Consider the following 16,039-nt stretch of genomic DNA (forward strand, 5'->3'; position numbering starts at 1 on the left):
TATGTAAATCAAAATATTTAAGTAATCATGTAATTTTTAAGATTAATATATTGAATACATATTCAATGGTACATCTCACTCGATATTTATTTTATGTTTTTTTTTTTCAACTAAATATTTAAATATCTTTATTTAAATTTAAATTAAATTATAAAAAAAAGTGCTCAAAAATTTTAATTAATCCTAAATGTGTAATAAAATTAATTTACATGCTTCGCATACAAATGCAACGTACAAATGCAAGCTTGAAGACTATAGAAAACTTTTTACTGCCATCTTGTCCACATTTCCTGAACTAACAGCGTCAGTTGTCTACTTTGTCAACAGCTTCGACATTAAGAAATCCGTGCTTAATGAAAGTCATTAACTACTGTGAAAGTCAAGTATGTCTTGTCGTCTATAAAATTAGCAATTTGGCACTGTTGCAGTTTCATATTTGAGTTTGCATCTTCTTTCTTGATTGATTTGAGTTGTTTATATGCAAAGCACAAATTTCAAGTCACACTCTCCGAAGCCCACATTTTGTTGATGGTTTTTATAATGACACCTTGCAATTATGTATAGTATATGTCTGCAATATTTATGTAGACGGTAATTTAGCTAGAAGACATAAATAGCAGAAAATATATGCTACTACATTTCAATTTTAGTTTTTTTTTTAAATGCATCAGTAAAACTGCAAAATACTTAGGATCGTTACAGACATTTTTTAACAATTAACAATAGTAAAATAAAATTTCTATTAACAAGTCAGATATATATTAAGTGTAAATAATCGACAAATTTTTAAAGTTACGGTTAAGTTTTATTATTTTTTTATCATTCTAATTTTATATATAGATATATGTTTTATGTATACTTTCTATTATATTATTAAATTTATAATAAATAAATATTTTTATTCTATTTGAATATTTTCACAATAGCGCCGGACGCAATCCATTAAGCCGGAAATTATAATCTACGCATTTCTTTTTTCTTGTATCTGTGTTAAATAATCAGCTTCACCATTGCTCCCAAACCGATAAGTAGCAACACCATGAACGGTCAATGTTATGAGTTGAACCACACAAATGGAGATATCATATCACAAAACCAACAAAAAGGTTGGTGGACCATTGGTCTTATCAATGGACAACATAAGTATATGACTGCCGAAACTTTTGGCTATAAGTTGAACGCAAATGGTGCTAGCTTAAAGAAGAAACAATTATGGACTCTGGAACCATCTAATACTGGAGAAAGTAAGTAATGAATTACTATTTTTGAAAATCGGAAAATATCCATATAAGTGCTATATAATTAAATATTTATGTTAAAGAGTTGAATGTTTAAAATATTTATAATTTAAAAAGTAGCAAAACTATTATCTAAACTTAAAGTATTTTTTATTTCAAGCCATTTAGATTAAGTCATGTTTTTTAAGATACTGAAGAGTATACCAGTACGTATTTGTGTAGAATTAAGACTGATATAGAATTGTACATTTTTCAATATTTAATATGTATAAACAACAAAATATTCTGCACTTCATACTATATAAAAAAACTATTTGAAAAACTCTTATACAATATATATATATATATATAATAAGCATTATTCGATCTTTAGTAGAGCGTATAACAGCGTTCTGGATTTCCAGTAGTGCGTAAAAATAATGCTTGAAATAAACGTTAAAATTCTTAAATAAAACAATATTTTATTTTTAAATAAAATATTGAATATATAGTAAATGAAATAATAGATATATATTGCAATATCGCAATTTTAGCTTTAAAAAAAGTATTTAGTTTATAAAAAGCCTGAACAGACGTGCCAATGTTACTTTTTATAGTAAAGATAAAGACAAATATTATGGTCTTATATATGATAAGAAATATAGTCAATATATGTTTGAGTATAATATAGTGAGTATATTATTAGTTCGCTTTACTGCAGATAATAAATTTATTGCGGAATCTAGTTGATTTTATAGCTACATTAATCCGTCTTAATCCAAATCAACTGGCAATGAATGCTATCAGATATATATACTATATACTTTACCCAAGTAGTATTTTATTATATCTTAAGGCATTGGACAGCGCATCAAGAAGTACATATATGATATCAGATTTAAAACTTGTACGAGATGCAGTTACTGTGTACGAGATGTGATGTGTGAACGGTAGTTTATCAGTATTTAGGTATTACCTTGGTTCTCTAACGATATAGTGCATGTGTCCAAATTGTTCTGCTCACTTATTGGTGGATCTAGTATTGTTTTAATTAATCAGTCATTTCTTCGCCTTAAGATTTCGTCAAGGATATGTTGTAAGTATCACTACTGTGGAAGCAAATTGAATTTGGTTTCAGGGATATATTTCACAAATGTTTTCGGTAATCGGTTTTGAGATATTTTGAGATATTATTCAATGACTTCTTGTGTTTCTTATTGCTGTAGATGACCGAATTCTCGTCCTTAGCGATATTGCATTTCAATAGGCATAAATGTTATTGATACATGTCATGAAGATAAAGATAGATAGTTAGTGATAGTTAAATTAAAGAATTGGGCTAAGGAAAATAACTGATCATTTTTATTTCTGTCAATGCTCATTTCGTGCCATATGGACTGCTAATATTAACTGTTATAATTTCTTAATAGTTACTTTCATTAACTTAATTTTAAAAATAATAATTTATCGAGACTTATAGTGATCCCACGGTCGCTCATAAATTTCATTTATATATTTGACGTAAAAAGGAAAATTTCTTCAATTTTATTTGGAGTATGATTTGGTTTACTAGAAGCCACCTACCTTATGCGTATAATGGCATTATTAAACTTGACATTATTATACTTTCAGATAAAACTATTTTAAGTAATAATATTTATCTGAGACTATGATCAAATGCTTAAGCTTAGCTGCGTTTGTTCTGTTCGAAGAGTATTTAAACAATCCAATTGCAATTAAAACTGAATTACGTATAGACTTGTATACACGCAAGATGGCTACGAAAGAATTGTGACAATCTTTTTGAAACGAGTTTTCAGACAGGTTGAAATAATTTAAAGAACAGCAATAAATAAAAAATAATTAATAAAGACTGCTTATAACCGTTAACATATCAATCCTACTACAACAGTGTATGACGGTATTATTTATTAGGTTAAATGCTGAGATATTTTCTTACTTTTGAGATGCACGAGCGCCTTAAAAAGAAAATGCACAAATGAGAAAAAATGCAGAACAAATTCTGCTTTCGCAGACAATACGAAACATTTGATGTTTAGCACCAACGGAACATTCTTGACGTAGAATTTATTAATTGTAAAGAATAGTTAGGAAAATAATAAAAAAGCATGGTCCGAATATTTTTCACCAGTTGGTGCTATTGGATAAATTTAAAGATGATTGCCATTTGCAATTCATAAGCCACTTGCTGCATGCGATCTTCCCGAGGCTTGCCATAAAATTATAATAAAATTATAGCAGTTTTTCTTATTATATATTTTGTTGAATGAAGATCGATAAACTAGAACTAGAATGATTTATGTGCAATTCACAAGATGTTGCATGCCAATGTCTATTTTTATTTTTTACAGCTTAATCTTTTCGTTTAGTGTGCTGTAATAGCCAAATTTACAGATACTAACTGTTTTTGTGTGAAACTTTCGCAAAATTTGTTAACCTTTTACTTTGATTTCGTGGAAATCATAAAAAGTACTTATACATTTCATTTATTTATTGTTTAGAAGAAATTTTCAAATAGAATTTATGGCACCATAAAAGATATTTGCGTTACTTAACGTTTTCTCATTACTTAAATTTAATTTGAAAATTCCAAAATACAAAAGAGTTTATTTGAAAGAAAATATTTTTTTAATGCAGTTTACATTTTGAAGTTGAATTATTGACATTTAATGGTAACTCATTAGTTTGGAAAAATATTTGCTTGGTGCACACCTTCAAAAAACCATAAAAAAGGTTTCTTACATTATACGTACCTATACTATAGTTAGTTAACTGCAAGTTACAAAACTTTAACGCTCCTCTGACATTATATTTTTTTTGGCTTTGTATCTCGTAAATGTTATGCAGCGAAAAAAAATATTGCATAAAAATACACCGGCGAAAGGTAAATTTGTACAATAGCAAAAATTGGTTAAATGCTGTTAACAAAATATTTATACTGTTACCATTTTTTGCCCAATTCATGATAGCCAAAAGCTTCGATTTGCTAACATCGTGCATCCGCTCAAGCTTCGCTTTTGCTGTTGCGCTGCTAAGCTGAGCAATACTCTTCTACGAGTAGTTGTGAGGAAAAAATATTTTTATTTCTAAGACAGAATAAATAGATTTTATCTCAAGTCTTGACTTATTTTTAACGCAGCAAAAACCAGCTTTTATGCATTACTAAAGAGTTATTAATATGCATTAATATGGATTTGCAGTATTGGCTGCAAATATAAATTATATTTGCTTTATCTCGGGTTTGGGCAAAAGTTGTGGGCTTAAGTTTTTCTTTAAAAATAGAAAAAATCAATTCAGTTTTCATAGAAAACATTATGTCTTACAAAACATAATGTGAATTAATTATTTACTGAAGCAAAAAAAAACTATGATATAATGAGATTTAGTTAACTTGCAAAGCATGCTTAAGTCTATTGGCATTATTTTCACATATCTATTTATCTACTTTTCTTTCTATCTACCATATTATAAGCTGCAAAGGAACCGAAAGCCTAAATCAGTGTACGACTACAGACCCACTTAAATTATAACAATGTCTGTGATTAACTTTCTTGGGATCACCAAGTTGGTATATTGTCAAGAGGTCGTCCAAAGCACGAAGATCAAACGTCTGTTTTTGTCGTCATTTAATGACTACATTTTTAGGCTGTTTATTTCTTTCTATTAGCGTTACTACTGGGTAACTGTAAATGTTCTTATTGGAAATATTTTCTCACGTTATGGGATTGTAATAGTGTTTGTATTTTCCGTCTGAATGTCGAAGGTGTGAAACTGCTAGGAGATAGAGGGCCCTTCTTGAAAAGGTCACAATGAAAAAGTACAAGTGCTGCGCTTTTAGCAACGTTATGATAGTTTGGGCAGTAGCCGTTATCTGTCAGCTGAAAACGGTGAAATCTTCTAGATAGCATTCGTGGGTTCGATGTACTTGACTTAGATGGTAGTCGAATTACCATAGTTTATTGTTTGTTCCATATTTCAATGTGAGGAATGAGTGTATAAGTTTAATGCCCTTTGGGCTTCTATTTTTATGATTATTGCCATTATCTAAATGAACATGAACATTTAATAGATTTTTGTTCAATATCTTAGATCAAACATGACTTGTAGATATAATTTTGTTTCTTGTGATAATGCTTTATAACTCTCGATATGAAATTCATTGTCTTTATTTGCTTTTTTACTATGGCCAGCTTTTAGATTTTAATACAACAATTTAAGTTTCTCATTGTGAGTATCCTCATTGTTATACTTGGTTTATAAGTGATCTAGCCCTTTGTCTGTCACCACTATGCAATGTTATCAATATACATTAGAATTGTCGCTTTATCGATAACTTTCACGTTAAAAGTTGATCATACATTGCAATCCACACGATAGCCTCCGGAAGTTCCTTATGGAACGTCGCTGTGATATCATACTGTTTCAAATAATAAACTTTTCAAAATAAACTTTTTTAACTAAGAACTATACATGCTTTTTGGTAGAACCTATTTATTGTATTTAAAATCTCCTTCTATACCAATTCATACGTCCTAAATGCAAGTCAAATCAGTGTCGTTCAGGATATCCTTCAAGATGTCTGTATAAACCTTTAACATCCACAGAATGCTTTCCTTTAATCGCACGTTAACAAATCATATAAATACTGATAGTGATTGATAGTATGGAAGTATTTGCTAAGAGATGATTTTACTACAAATAACTCGTATGTATCTTATATATCATTATATATATTCGGCCGATTCTAATGATATTTTTATGGAATGTGTTTAAACTATGTTGAAACCTGTGAAGAGGAGCTTATCGTGTATGTGTCTCAAACGTCTACTATTGAAAGTTTTAGCACGAAAGATCTTTTATGATCGCACTGCTCTGCTCTGGTGGAAATTTAGAACCCTGATATTTTTGAATCTGTTATAAAAAATACTAAATAACGTATCATTATGATCTTCATTAAAGTATAAAAAAAATTGTTAAGTTTTACCTATAAATGAATCAGGCTATATAGTTACGAGGAGGTGATTGCTTCATATCACAATGTAGTTCAATAAAAGTTTTGCTGTTTGTGTGCCTAAATTGATAATTAATAAAACACAGAATTAGAAAAAAGGGCTTATTCCCAGTATTTTTTCAAAAATATTTATTATGGGTATTATAACATATAAATTATGGATTTATTATGTGCAATTCATTTCTGAAAATTCTTATTAATTTTTTTTTGTATATTTCAGCGAAATTTTCTTATTTTGTCCATCGAAACAAATTGCTTTATAGTGTCTGAAATTTTTAAAAAAAATAAATAAATTTATTACATTTTTTATTATTATAACAAATTAACGATAAACACAAATGTTATGTATATTTGATAGGTACCCGTATAATTAAATTAAATTGCATAATTTTAATTTTTTTTTTTGCTGTTAATAAATTTTTTGTTAGGTTCAATGTCGTTAAGTTTACCGTAAAAAAAAAAAATTAACAATAATAAAATGTGGTAAAAAAAAATAAATGTTTGCTTTAGTCAAAAATGATAATTTCATTATAAAATTAATTAACTGTCCCATATTTGTCTTATTATTTATTTTGAGAAAGAAATTATAAACCATTGTTTCCTTTTAAATTTGCCCACATTTACATGTGAATGATGTCTGTCTGTCTGACTATAAGTTTAGGCATGTATTGTTGGAATTAATTTGGATATTTACAAAAATTGGCACTAGAAAGGAAATTCATTGTATGTTGAACACCTAAAAAATGTCGGCAATTGACCTTTTAATTTTGCTGAAATACTCATATATGCAAATTTTCTAAATTAAGTTTCTTCTGTTTCTCAAAAAAGTTTTAAATGGCAAAGATTGGGCAATTTTTTGTTTATATAAACTTCGTGAGAACGTTGTAAAAAAACTGGTGATTACTTGATTAAACGTCATAGATTTCATAAAACCACAAAAGTTTGAGATTTATCAACAATTTTGAATGTATGTGCCTCTATACCTTTTGTTTAGATATCATATTACTTAAAATACAAAACAAAAAAAAATATTTTGAAATTCTATTTAATTTACTATAAAATGTTCATATATTGTTAACGACTTTCTATCAATTTAAAAGTTGCTGTCAGCAAATTAAATACATGAAATCTAAGAGTTTGCAATAAAAATGATGAGGTCAATTTCCAAAAGGTGAAGAAAAGCTATTAAATTATGAATACAATTTTCAAATTGCATAGAGTTAACGGCGTTTGTTATATTGTAGATTCAATCTGACTACCTGGGAAAAACCACCATAAAACGATGATTTTGAAGTCAAACTAAAAATTATTAGCTCTTAAAAGTCTAACTATAGTTTACGTCAAAATTTTACTAAGCCACGAAACTTTTACATAAATATTCATGACTGTTTGACAGCATGTTTATAAATTAATAGAACTGCAGTTGCATATTGGTTAGGTCAAGTGAAAGAAAGTTGACTTCCCTTACTTATTTAAAAAACCTTATTGATTTTAAGTTCCCCATAAGCTTGGAAAGAGTTTTAAGTAATTATGACACGCTAGACAACCCTGAATTAGGTATAAACTGGAGACATTGTTTTCTACGTACCTGTCTACCTGTTTGAAATTAAATCTTGTTAAATCTTGTACTCCAATAAATTATTCAAATATTTTCAAACATAATCTGTAACGATTAAGATGGTGAAGGTTCAACGTAGTCACTTGCCGACTGATAGTGCACTGTTCTTTAAGAAAGATATTATGATATACACTTCAATTTTTGTCTTGTGAATCAGTTTTGTCAGTTTTCTAGATTACAAATTTCTAGATCAACTGTTTTACATCTACTGTTTAAGTAGCGTATAGTGATTATATATTTATATAGTATGTTCTATATAGAAAGCATTCAGTCTATTCATTCTCTTAACTCAGATCCAAGACTAGAGGTAAGCCTTTATGACTTTTTGCAAGAATACAGAACTTATATTAATCAATATCAATATCTACAACAAGAGAGTACTCTCGAGTCTTATTTAAATATTTTCGAAGAGTTGTGATGATGTAGATCCAACCTAGTTACTTGCACTGTCCCTTAAGAGCGATTTTAGGTTCTACATTTCAATTTTTTTCTTGTTTATCAAGTTTATCTACTGTTCAAGTCGCGGATAGTGATCATATATCAATAATCATCTTAAACTAAACATATAAATTAAACATACAAACTGATTAGTTAGGTTCTATAGGGAAAGCATTCAGTCTGGCCATTATTTTAACAAAGATCCCAGACTAGAGAATGAGAATTACGTAGTTGATATATATTTTATAGCAGTAAACCTTTATGATTTTCAGCAAGAATATATAACTTAGATTCATTACTATCAATATCTGCAACGACAAAGCATTCTGAATATATGGTAAATATTTCTGTTTAAAGTGGTGAGATGGAGTTGTAATGATAATAAATTTTATATATACCTAGATCTACGAATCAGACGCCACATAATTTTGGTTCCACCTGTGTAAATTGTTATCTTCTTATGAATTGAATTTGTACGGATTTTGATCTATTTACGTCTTTTAGCTTATCTAAGAAGTTTTCAAATGGCGCAGGAATTTTCGAAATTTATTTTATGATAATAAACAGGGGTTTTAGAATAAAAGTTAAGGAGATTGGAAAGGAAGATTAGCCAGGACGATTAGATAAAAATTAAAATCAGCAATCATGCCACCAAAAACTAGCGGGACACTATAGACAGCGAAAGTACCATAATCTCGCCCACATAAGGGAGTAAAGGTTTTTCCATAACCAACTCCAGAATAAAACAAAAGGAAAGGAATTTTAGTTCTTATTCGCAGATTTTCTTTATCAATTTATTTTTTCCGTAAATATCAGCGTTTAATACTTAAACTACTAACTTAACTAATGAAAAAAGAATGTAAAATGTGATTATTGCAGATTAAAAAATCTTTAATTCGATATATGGCTTAACCAGCTACGGTCGAAAAATTAAAAAAAAATATCTGAAACCTTATATATCGGAAATCTATCCATGCAAAATTTTTTCAATGTGTCGTTTGAGTTAAGCGAATCAAAACACATCCCATTTACAACTGTAGTGCTATTTAATTTACAGAATTTTTTTCTTATTTTATAATCCAGTAAAATTTTATATAGATTTAATTTCAGCGTTGAACAAGTTAAGAATTTAGTTATTTTTATCTTAAGATTTAAATCGTTTTAAGAGTAATGTAAATTTATACATACTATATGTACCAATATCTGGTATGTTCTGTATAGTGTAAGATATAAACAACCATATGACAATATATATTTATCTTAAGAGAAATGCACTTCTGAAATCAATACTGTGCTATGTATGTATGTTAAATTTATTTATTAATTTATTCCTCTAAATTAATTTCATCCAGGGTTCAGTCTATCCAATTTAAAAAGAGGCTCCTATATATGTAAGTCTATTCTATCAAAAAAAATATTGCATTAACAAAAATAGGTTTTGGTTAAAAAAAAAATTGTTAACTGTGTACATAAATACAATATATTAAGTTCCATTGAAATAATGTTATGGTGTGGTGTAGGGTATCACATTTCGATTACGTTATTTACTTGCAAATTTATTTTTATTAGAATATTTGTAAGTCGCTTTACATCTTGTGCAGTGCCTTTAACGAGATTCCAATATGCGCTTGGAAGCATTTTTATTATTAACGCTGTGCTTAATTTTTGAATTGGTGAAGATCCCAGCAATGGACGATTGCATCTTGTTGTCATTGTACAATCATTTTTAAAGCTGACCTGAAATCACATATTTTATGAGTTTAAGTGTAAAAAAGTTAATTTTATGTGCACTCAAATTTGTACAATAAAACTTAATTTAAGTGCATAAGCGTGTCAATTATATATTTATTTTATGTGTATATAAATATCTATTTATTGTTTAGTTGTAAATAAGTATTTATGTGTAATAGTATGTGAGCTTGAACCATAAAGAAATATCGTACATATAGCGGAAGAAAGAATTGGACTGCACATCAGATACGCATTGTTATCGCTACTTGACATATACGTGTCAATTTTATCATCCAAATGCTTTATGCTTAAAATTGAATTAAAATTGAAAGAAGTGTGAAAATTGTTAATAAATTGCACTTCACATTAATATTTTGCATATAATCATTTGATAATTATTCATAGTTCTCATCTTGACACACAATTTATTTTCACACTCTTTTATATTTTTATATTTATATTTATAACATACGAGTATATAGTTTTAAAGGCACAATATTTATTGCAAATAGTAGTTATAGTAAACGAAAAGCGAATTATGAAGTTTATAGCAAGGAAATTGTTTTAGACATATCAGTTGTTATATAGTCCATTAATTCATTAATCCATCCATTAATCATTGTTATGTTTAATATTGTAATTATACAAGAGAGTTTTATTCGTCATTTGATTTCCACCTGAAACCAATCAAGAGAAAATTTAAGATCTAAAATTTTTCCATGAGAATTAATTCTTAACTGAAGCTCAAACACCGCTGTCACACTCCAACAGCCGACAGAAGGCTACTTAGAAGGCTTACTTAAATGTTTATCTGATATTCCAAAACGATGTCCAAATTTTATCCAAATCTTTATCCAAATTTGAAGTAGTGTATTGTTTAACCTTAGTATGCTAACACAATGTGTATACTTCTTACGGATAAGTGAGTTCCATAAACTTTAAGCAGTTATCGATCTTATCCAGACAATGCAATTTCCATTACTCCCATTAGTTCCCGATAAAAATATTTATACTTAAGTTCCTTATAGTAAATTCTTAATAATGATTTATGTACATACAGCAGTTTTTTTAATTCTCCAATAATGATCATGCATATATTATAAGTAAATATACGATAACTGATGGCTTAAGAATGGGTTGCTGTGGTCTTAGCTTCCTACAAATCTTTCCATCGATTATAAATGCGATTACTTATGTTTTTTGTCCGTACTACTCTTATATTAATACTCTAACAATGATTTAGCATATATTGTTTTAGCTTCCTTCAAATCTCTTCACCGATCATAATTGTGAGTACTTATGTTTTCTATAAATACTATACTTATATTAACTTTCTAACAATGATCTAGCATATATTGTGGGCAAATTTATGATAATGCAGACTTGGCTTCATTCAAATCTTTTCGCCGATTATGTTTGTAAGTAGATATTAACTAGTTGAACGCTCATATGGTTCAACTAATATTCTACTGTTGTCTTTTATAAAATCTGTCACAAAGTATTTTCCGAAAAGTTTACTATTTGTCTATAAAAGTTATATGTCTTGCCCGTTAGAATCGGTATGCCCTTTTCTCATCTTTAGGGTCAATAGCTTTCTGTATAACTTTTCTCTCGAATGTTGCTAAGAAATACCAGTACTTTTTATTCAGCAGTCAAGTTTTGGATTCACACATAAGTTATAGGAAGACTATACTCAACTGAAACAGTATCTAAAAGAGAATGGCAAGGTTTCAGGCTTTAAATAGACTTTAAGGTTGGTGCAACTGGGTAGATTAAGGATAAAAGTAGCTTTCTAATGCATTACATATGCCCATATATATAGAGATCACCATAGAGATTAACTTTTTCTAAAATATATTGCCAAAACAATCATATATTTTGCTAAATACCTTTGAATAATAGAATTTATCTTAAAATTACTAGACTTCACTATTATATTTGCATCTCTATTACTCTTTTACTGTGTTGCATCTTTCAAAGTTTTTTTAAAAATATATCCATATTTTTTACGTTTACTTACGCATAAATCGCAATACACATTATTAAAGGTACAGATTTGCGAGATTTAAGTATATATTATAACTTAACAATGTTGTAGAATGCTTATTTGCCTAGAGCAGCTACAGATTTATCATTTAAAATTAAAAGCCAAATTAATATGCTAATACATCATTTAGATAATATCAAACAACTTAAGATACAAAAATATTAATTCATTTGCTGTACATATATTTTTTTAACATGCTGTGTACTTAAATATCTAAAAAGACACTATTAAAATATTATTATTTTTATTTAATTATTTATTCAATCAGGTATTATCTACTTACGATCTCATTTAAATAAATATCTATCTGTTGACACCTTTGGCAATGTGCTATGTGAAAGCGAGGAACGTGATGCTGGTAGCCGATTTCAGATTAGCATCAGTGAAGATGGTACTGGTCGTTGGGCATTGAAAAATGAATCACGTGGTTATTTTTTGGGTGGTACTCCCGATAAATTGGTGTGCACTGCTAAAACTCCAAGTGCCACTGAATTTTGGACAGTACATTTAGCTGCCAGGCCACAAGTTAATTTACGTTCAATCGGACGTAAACGTTTTGCGCATCTTTCAGAATCTCAAGATGAAATACATGTCGATGCCAATATACCTTGGGGTGAAGATACGCTCTTTACACTCGAATTTCGCGCTGAAGAAGGTGGACGTTATGCTTTGCATACTTGTAACAACAAGTGAGTATAAGTAATAATTTTATTAAAACAAATACTAGAAAATGATTTATTTAAAAAATATTTTAAAAAAATTGATTAATGCTAATTGAATATTATTAAATCGCCAACACGTGTTTTTTTTAATGAGCAAATTAATTAGCAAATTAATTAATTATATTTCTATTTCTATTATATATGTGTATGCATTTATTAAATTAATGTGATTCCATTTTATTTCTGTAGGTATTTAAACGCCAATGGAAAGTTGCAAACGATTTGCAATGAGGATTGCCTATTTAGTGCAGAATATCATGGTGGGCATTTAGCTTTACGCGACAAGTAAGTATTTTAAATTAATTTAAAAACAACATATGAATTCTAATTTTATTTTCATAAATTCCAGACAAGGTCAATATCTTTCACCTATTGGCTCGAAAGCTGTGCTTAAGTCACGTTCTTCAACTGTTACTCGTGATGAGCTCTTCTCTTTGGAAGATTCCTTACCACAGGCATCTTTTATTGCTGGTCTTAATTTACGTTATGTATCTGTTAAACAAGGCGTTGATGTCACTGCCAATCAGGATGAAGTTGCAGAAAATGAAACATTCCAATTGGAATTTGATTGGTCTGCTCATCGATGGGCTTTACGCACAACTCAAGATCGTTATTGGTGTCTGTCGACTGGTGGTGGTATACAGGCAACTGGAAATCGTCGTTGTGCTGATGCATTATTTGAACTTATATGGCATGGAGATGGTTCACTATCATTCAGAGCAAATAATGGCAAATTTTTAGCTACTAAGCGTTCTGGACATTTGTTTGCTACATCCGAGACAATTGAAGAAATAACAAAATTCTATTTTTATTTAATTAACAGGTAAGAATGATGTATTATTTGTGTTGGATCTTTGTACTCAAGAAGTATTAACTGTTTCGATATACGTATAATACCAGTTAAATTCAAGCAAAATGTATTTTTTAATTATCTCTTTTATGTTAATTAATAATCTGAATATTACATTGGTTAAAAGTGATTCAAAATTAATTTCAAAGATTCGGTTCCGAATCGGATACGAATATACGTTTTTCTTAATACCAAGTTTAATAATAAAATCAGTTTTTATGACATAACATAGATCTAGATCTAAGCAGAACTTCCTTATTAATACAAGTAAAAAGTTTTATTAATTTAAAAATATATGTATTTATAACACGAGCACATTTCAAAGAAATTTTTTGTTACTTCATATAACATATTAAACAAAATAAAAGGTGACCGTGTTGAGTGCATAGTTAGGTTAGGTTGGATTAGCGGACTTGTGTCCAAAGCCCACTTGAGCTCAAAAAAAGGTTCCTTATGTGAGTGCAGCATATTAGACACTACCAAATAAAAATATTATTAATAATACAAAACCTATGATAACTCAATTTTTTTAATATACATATATATTATTACGAGTACCACAAAAGTAAATGGCGTTTTAAATTAATTTTTAGGCCAATTTTAGTACTTAAATGTGAGCAAGGATTTGTTGGCTATCGCACACCCGGCAACTTGAAGCTGGAGTGCAATAAAGCAACGTATGAAACTATTTTAGTAGAACGCGCTCAGAAAGGTCTTGTACACTTGAAGGCCCATAGTGGTAAATATTGGCGCATAGACGGTGACGGCATATCAGTCGATTTAGACGCACCTGCTGATGGTTTCTACTTGGAACTTAGAGAACCAACTAGAATTTGTATTAGGTAAGAAATTACTAAAATGAAGATAAAAAAAAAAACTTAGTATGATTTAACCGCTTTTGATTTTAGATCGCAAAATGGCAAATATTTGGGAGCAACTAAAAATGGTGCATTTAAACTACTTGACGATGGCAGTGAATCTTCTGCAATTCAATGGGAATTTTAAGTAAATGCATTAATTTGCAAAAGTGCTGAATTCATGCACTAAATTGATAACGGAAAAGTTAAGATGAATAAATAAATTTGTGGAATGTTGCAATGACGATGTTGAAAAAAAAAACAAAAATGTTTTGTTTTATATTCTTTTTACATAAAAGTTAAAAATCATTTACACTTATTTATATAATTAAATATAAAAGTACATGTACACTTAACCAACAAGCAATTGACATAAGCATTTTCATATACAAAAGGCATATGTTTATACTTAATTAGTTGTGCATTAAAATTTCTAACAAAAGTCTATAACATAATATTTTTTTTAAAATAATTCATAAAGTTTATTTTTATGAAATTAAAATCTATAATAAAATATATAATAACGATTGAAAGTAAAGGTATTAAAAATTAAAACAATAACAAATCGCACAATTTAAAAAATAAAAATTTTATATAAACATATTATGTAGCTTTTTATAAATGAAAATGGTTAATTAATAATAATTAAAAACAAAATTTTGTAAATTATATAAATTTGTATATTAGGGTGCTTAATTTATAAAAATTAAACTATCACGGTTTGGTTTTTATTTAAGTCAATAATTAAATTAAATAAAAAATTGTTTTTATCACTTTTCGGGAAATTACAGTTCATTGAATATATATTGAATATTACTAATATTAATATAGTAATATTCTATATTAATAAAAAAAATAAAATGTAATAAAAGTCTTGACTAGAAAACTACACATCGATTCAATTTAGCGCCCTAATTTATTAAATATAAAAAGTACATTTGATATGCCACAAGTAAATGCCAATATATGCGAATCCTTCCGTTGCTTTTTTCTAATAAAAAGTGAGTGAAAATCTAATCTTATGTATTTAAAATAAAAAATATAATGAAAAATAATATCAATATTTATTATTAATAAAATAAAATTATTAGCGCATATATAAGCGAATTTTACAGCTTTTTAGCATTTTTAAAACTAAAAAAAAATATTTATTATTATTAAAAAAAACGTATAAGCTTAGATATTCCTATAAATTTTATATAAATAAACTTTTTTATGTAATAAGTTACTGCTAAGCATATGTATTTTATTTGTATGAATTTTACAAATAAAAGAAAAATAATATATAATTTATACGTATAAATAAAATTCACTATAAAATGTATTATATTTTAATTAAACTACATATTGGACTTTCTTTATGTACTATTGTTTAATTTTAAAATTTATTTATTTAATTAATGTTTCTTATCTTTTGCAATTTTAAATAAAAGCTAGCATTATAACTTTTCTAGATTTTTAATATCGTTTTTATAATTTTTATTATGTTTTGTATGAGTATTCATAAAATTATAATTTTATTTTAAT

General features: G+C 27.9%; 1 protein-coding gene across 1 annotated transcript; it reads left to right on the forward strand.

Moving 5' to 3' along the window:
- The first annotated feature begins 932 nt into the window (after positions 1 to 932).
- Positions 933 to 15,042, forward strand: LOC119670249 (protein singed). Its single transcript, XM_038080436.1, has 6 exons — positions 933 to 1,244; positions 12,352 to 12,772; positions 12,995 to 13,090; positions 13,155 to 13,628; positions 14,249 to 14,497; positions 14,564 to 15,042. Exons 1-6 carry the CDS (start codon positions 1,040 to 1,042, stop codon positions 14,658 to 14,660), a joined length of 1,542 nt encoding a protein of 513 aa, XP_037936364.1. The 5' UTR covers positions 933 to 1,039; the 3' UTR covers positions 14,661 to 15,042.
- Positions 15,043 to 16,039: the final 997 nt, after the last annotated feature.

The sequence above is a fragment of the Teleopsis dalmanni genome, chromosome 1 (genome assembly GCF_002237135.1).
Source record: "Teleopsis dalmanni isolate 2A chromosome 1, ASM223713v2, whole genome shotgun sequence".
In the NCBI taxonomy this organism is placed as follows: domain Eukaryota; kingdom Metazoa; phylum Arthropoda; class Insecta; order Diptera; family Diopsidae; genus Teleopsis; species Teleopsis dalmanni.

Bases quoted from the DNA above. Each gene is read 5' to 3' on its own strand.
- LOC119670249 (XM_038080436.1), top strand. From the start codon at position 1,040: ATGAACGGTCAATGTTATGAGTTGAACCACACAAATGGAGATATCATA. The intron at 1,245-12,351 runs GTAAGTAATGAA...TTATTCAATCAG, and splicing joins ACCATCTAATACTGGAGAAA to GTATTATCTACTTACGATCT. The intron at 13,091-13,154 runs GTAAGTATTTTA...CATAAATTCCAG, and splicing joins CATTTAGCTTTACGCGACAA to ACAAGGTCAATATCTTTCAC.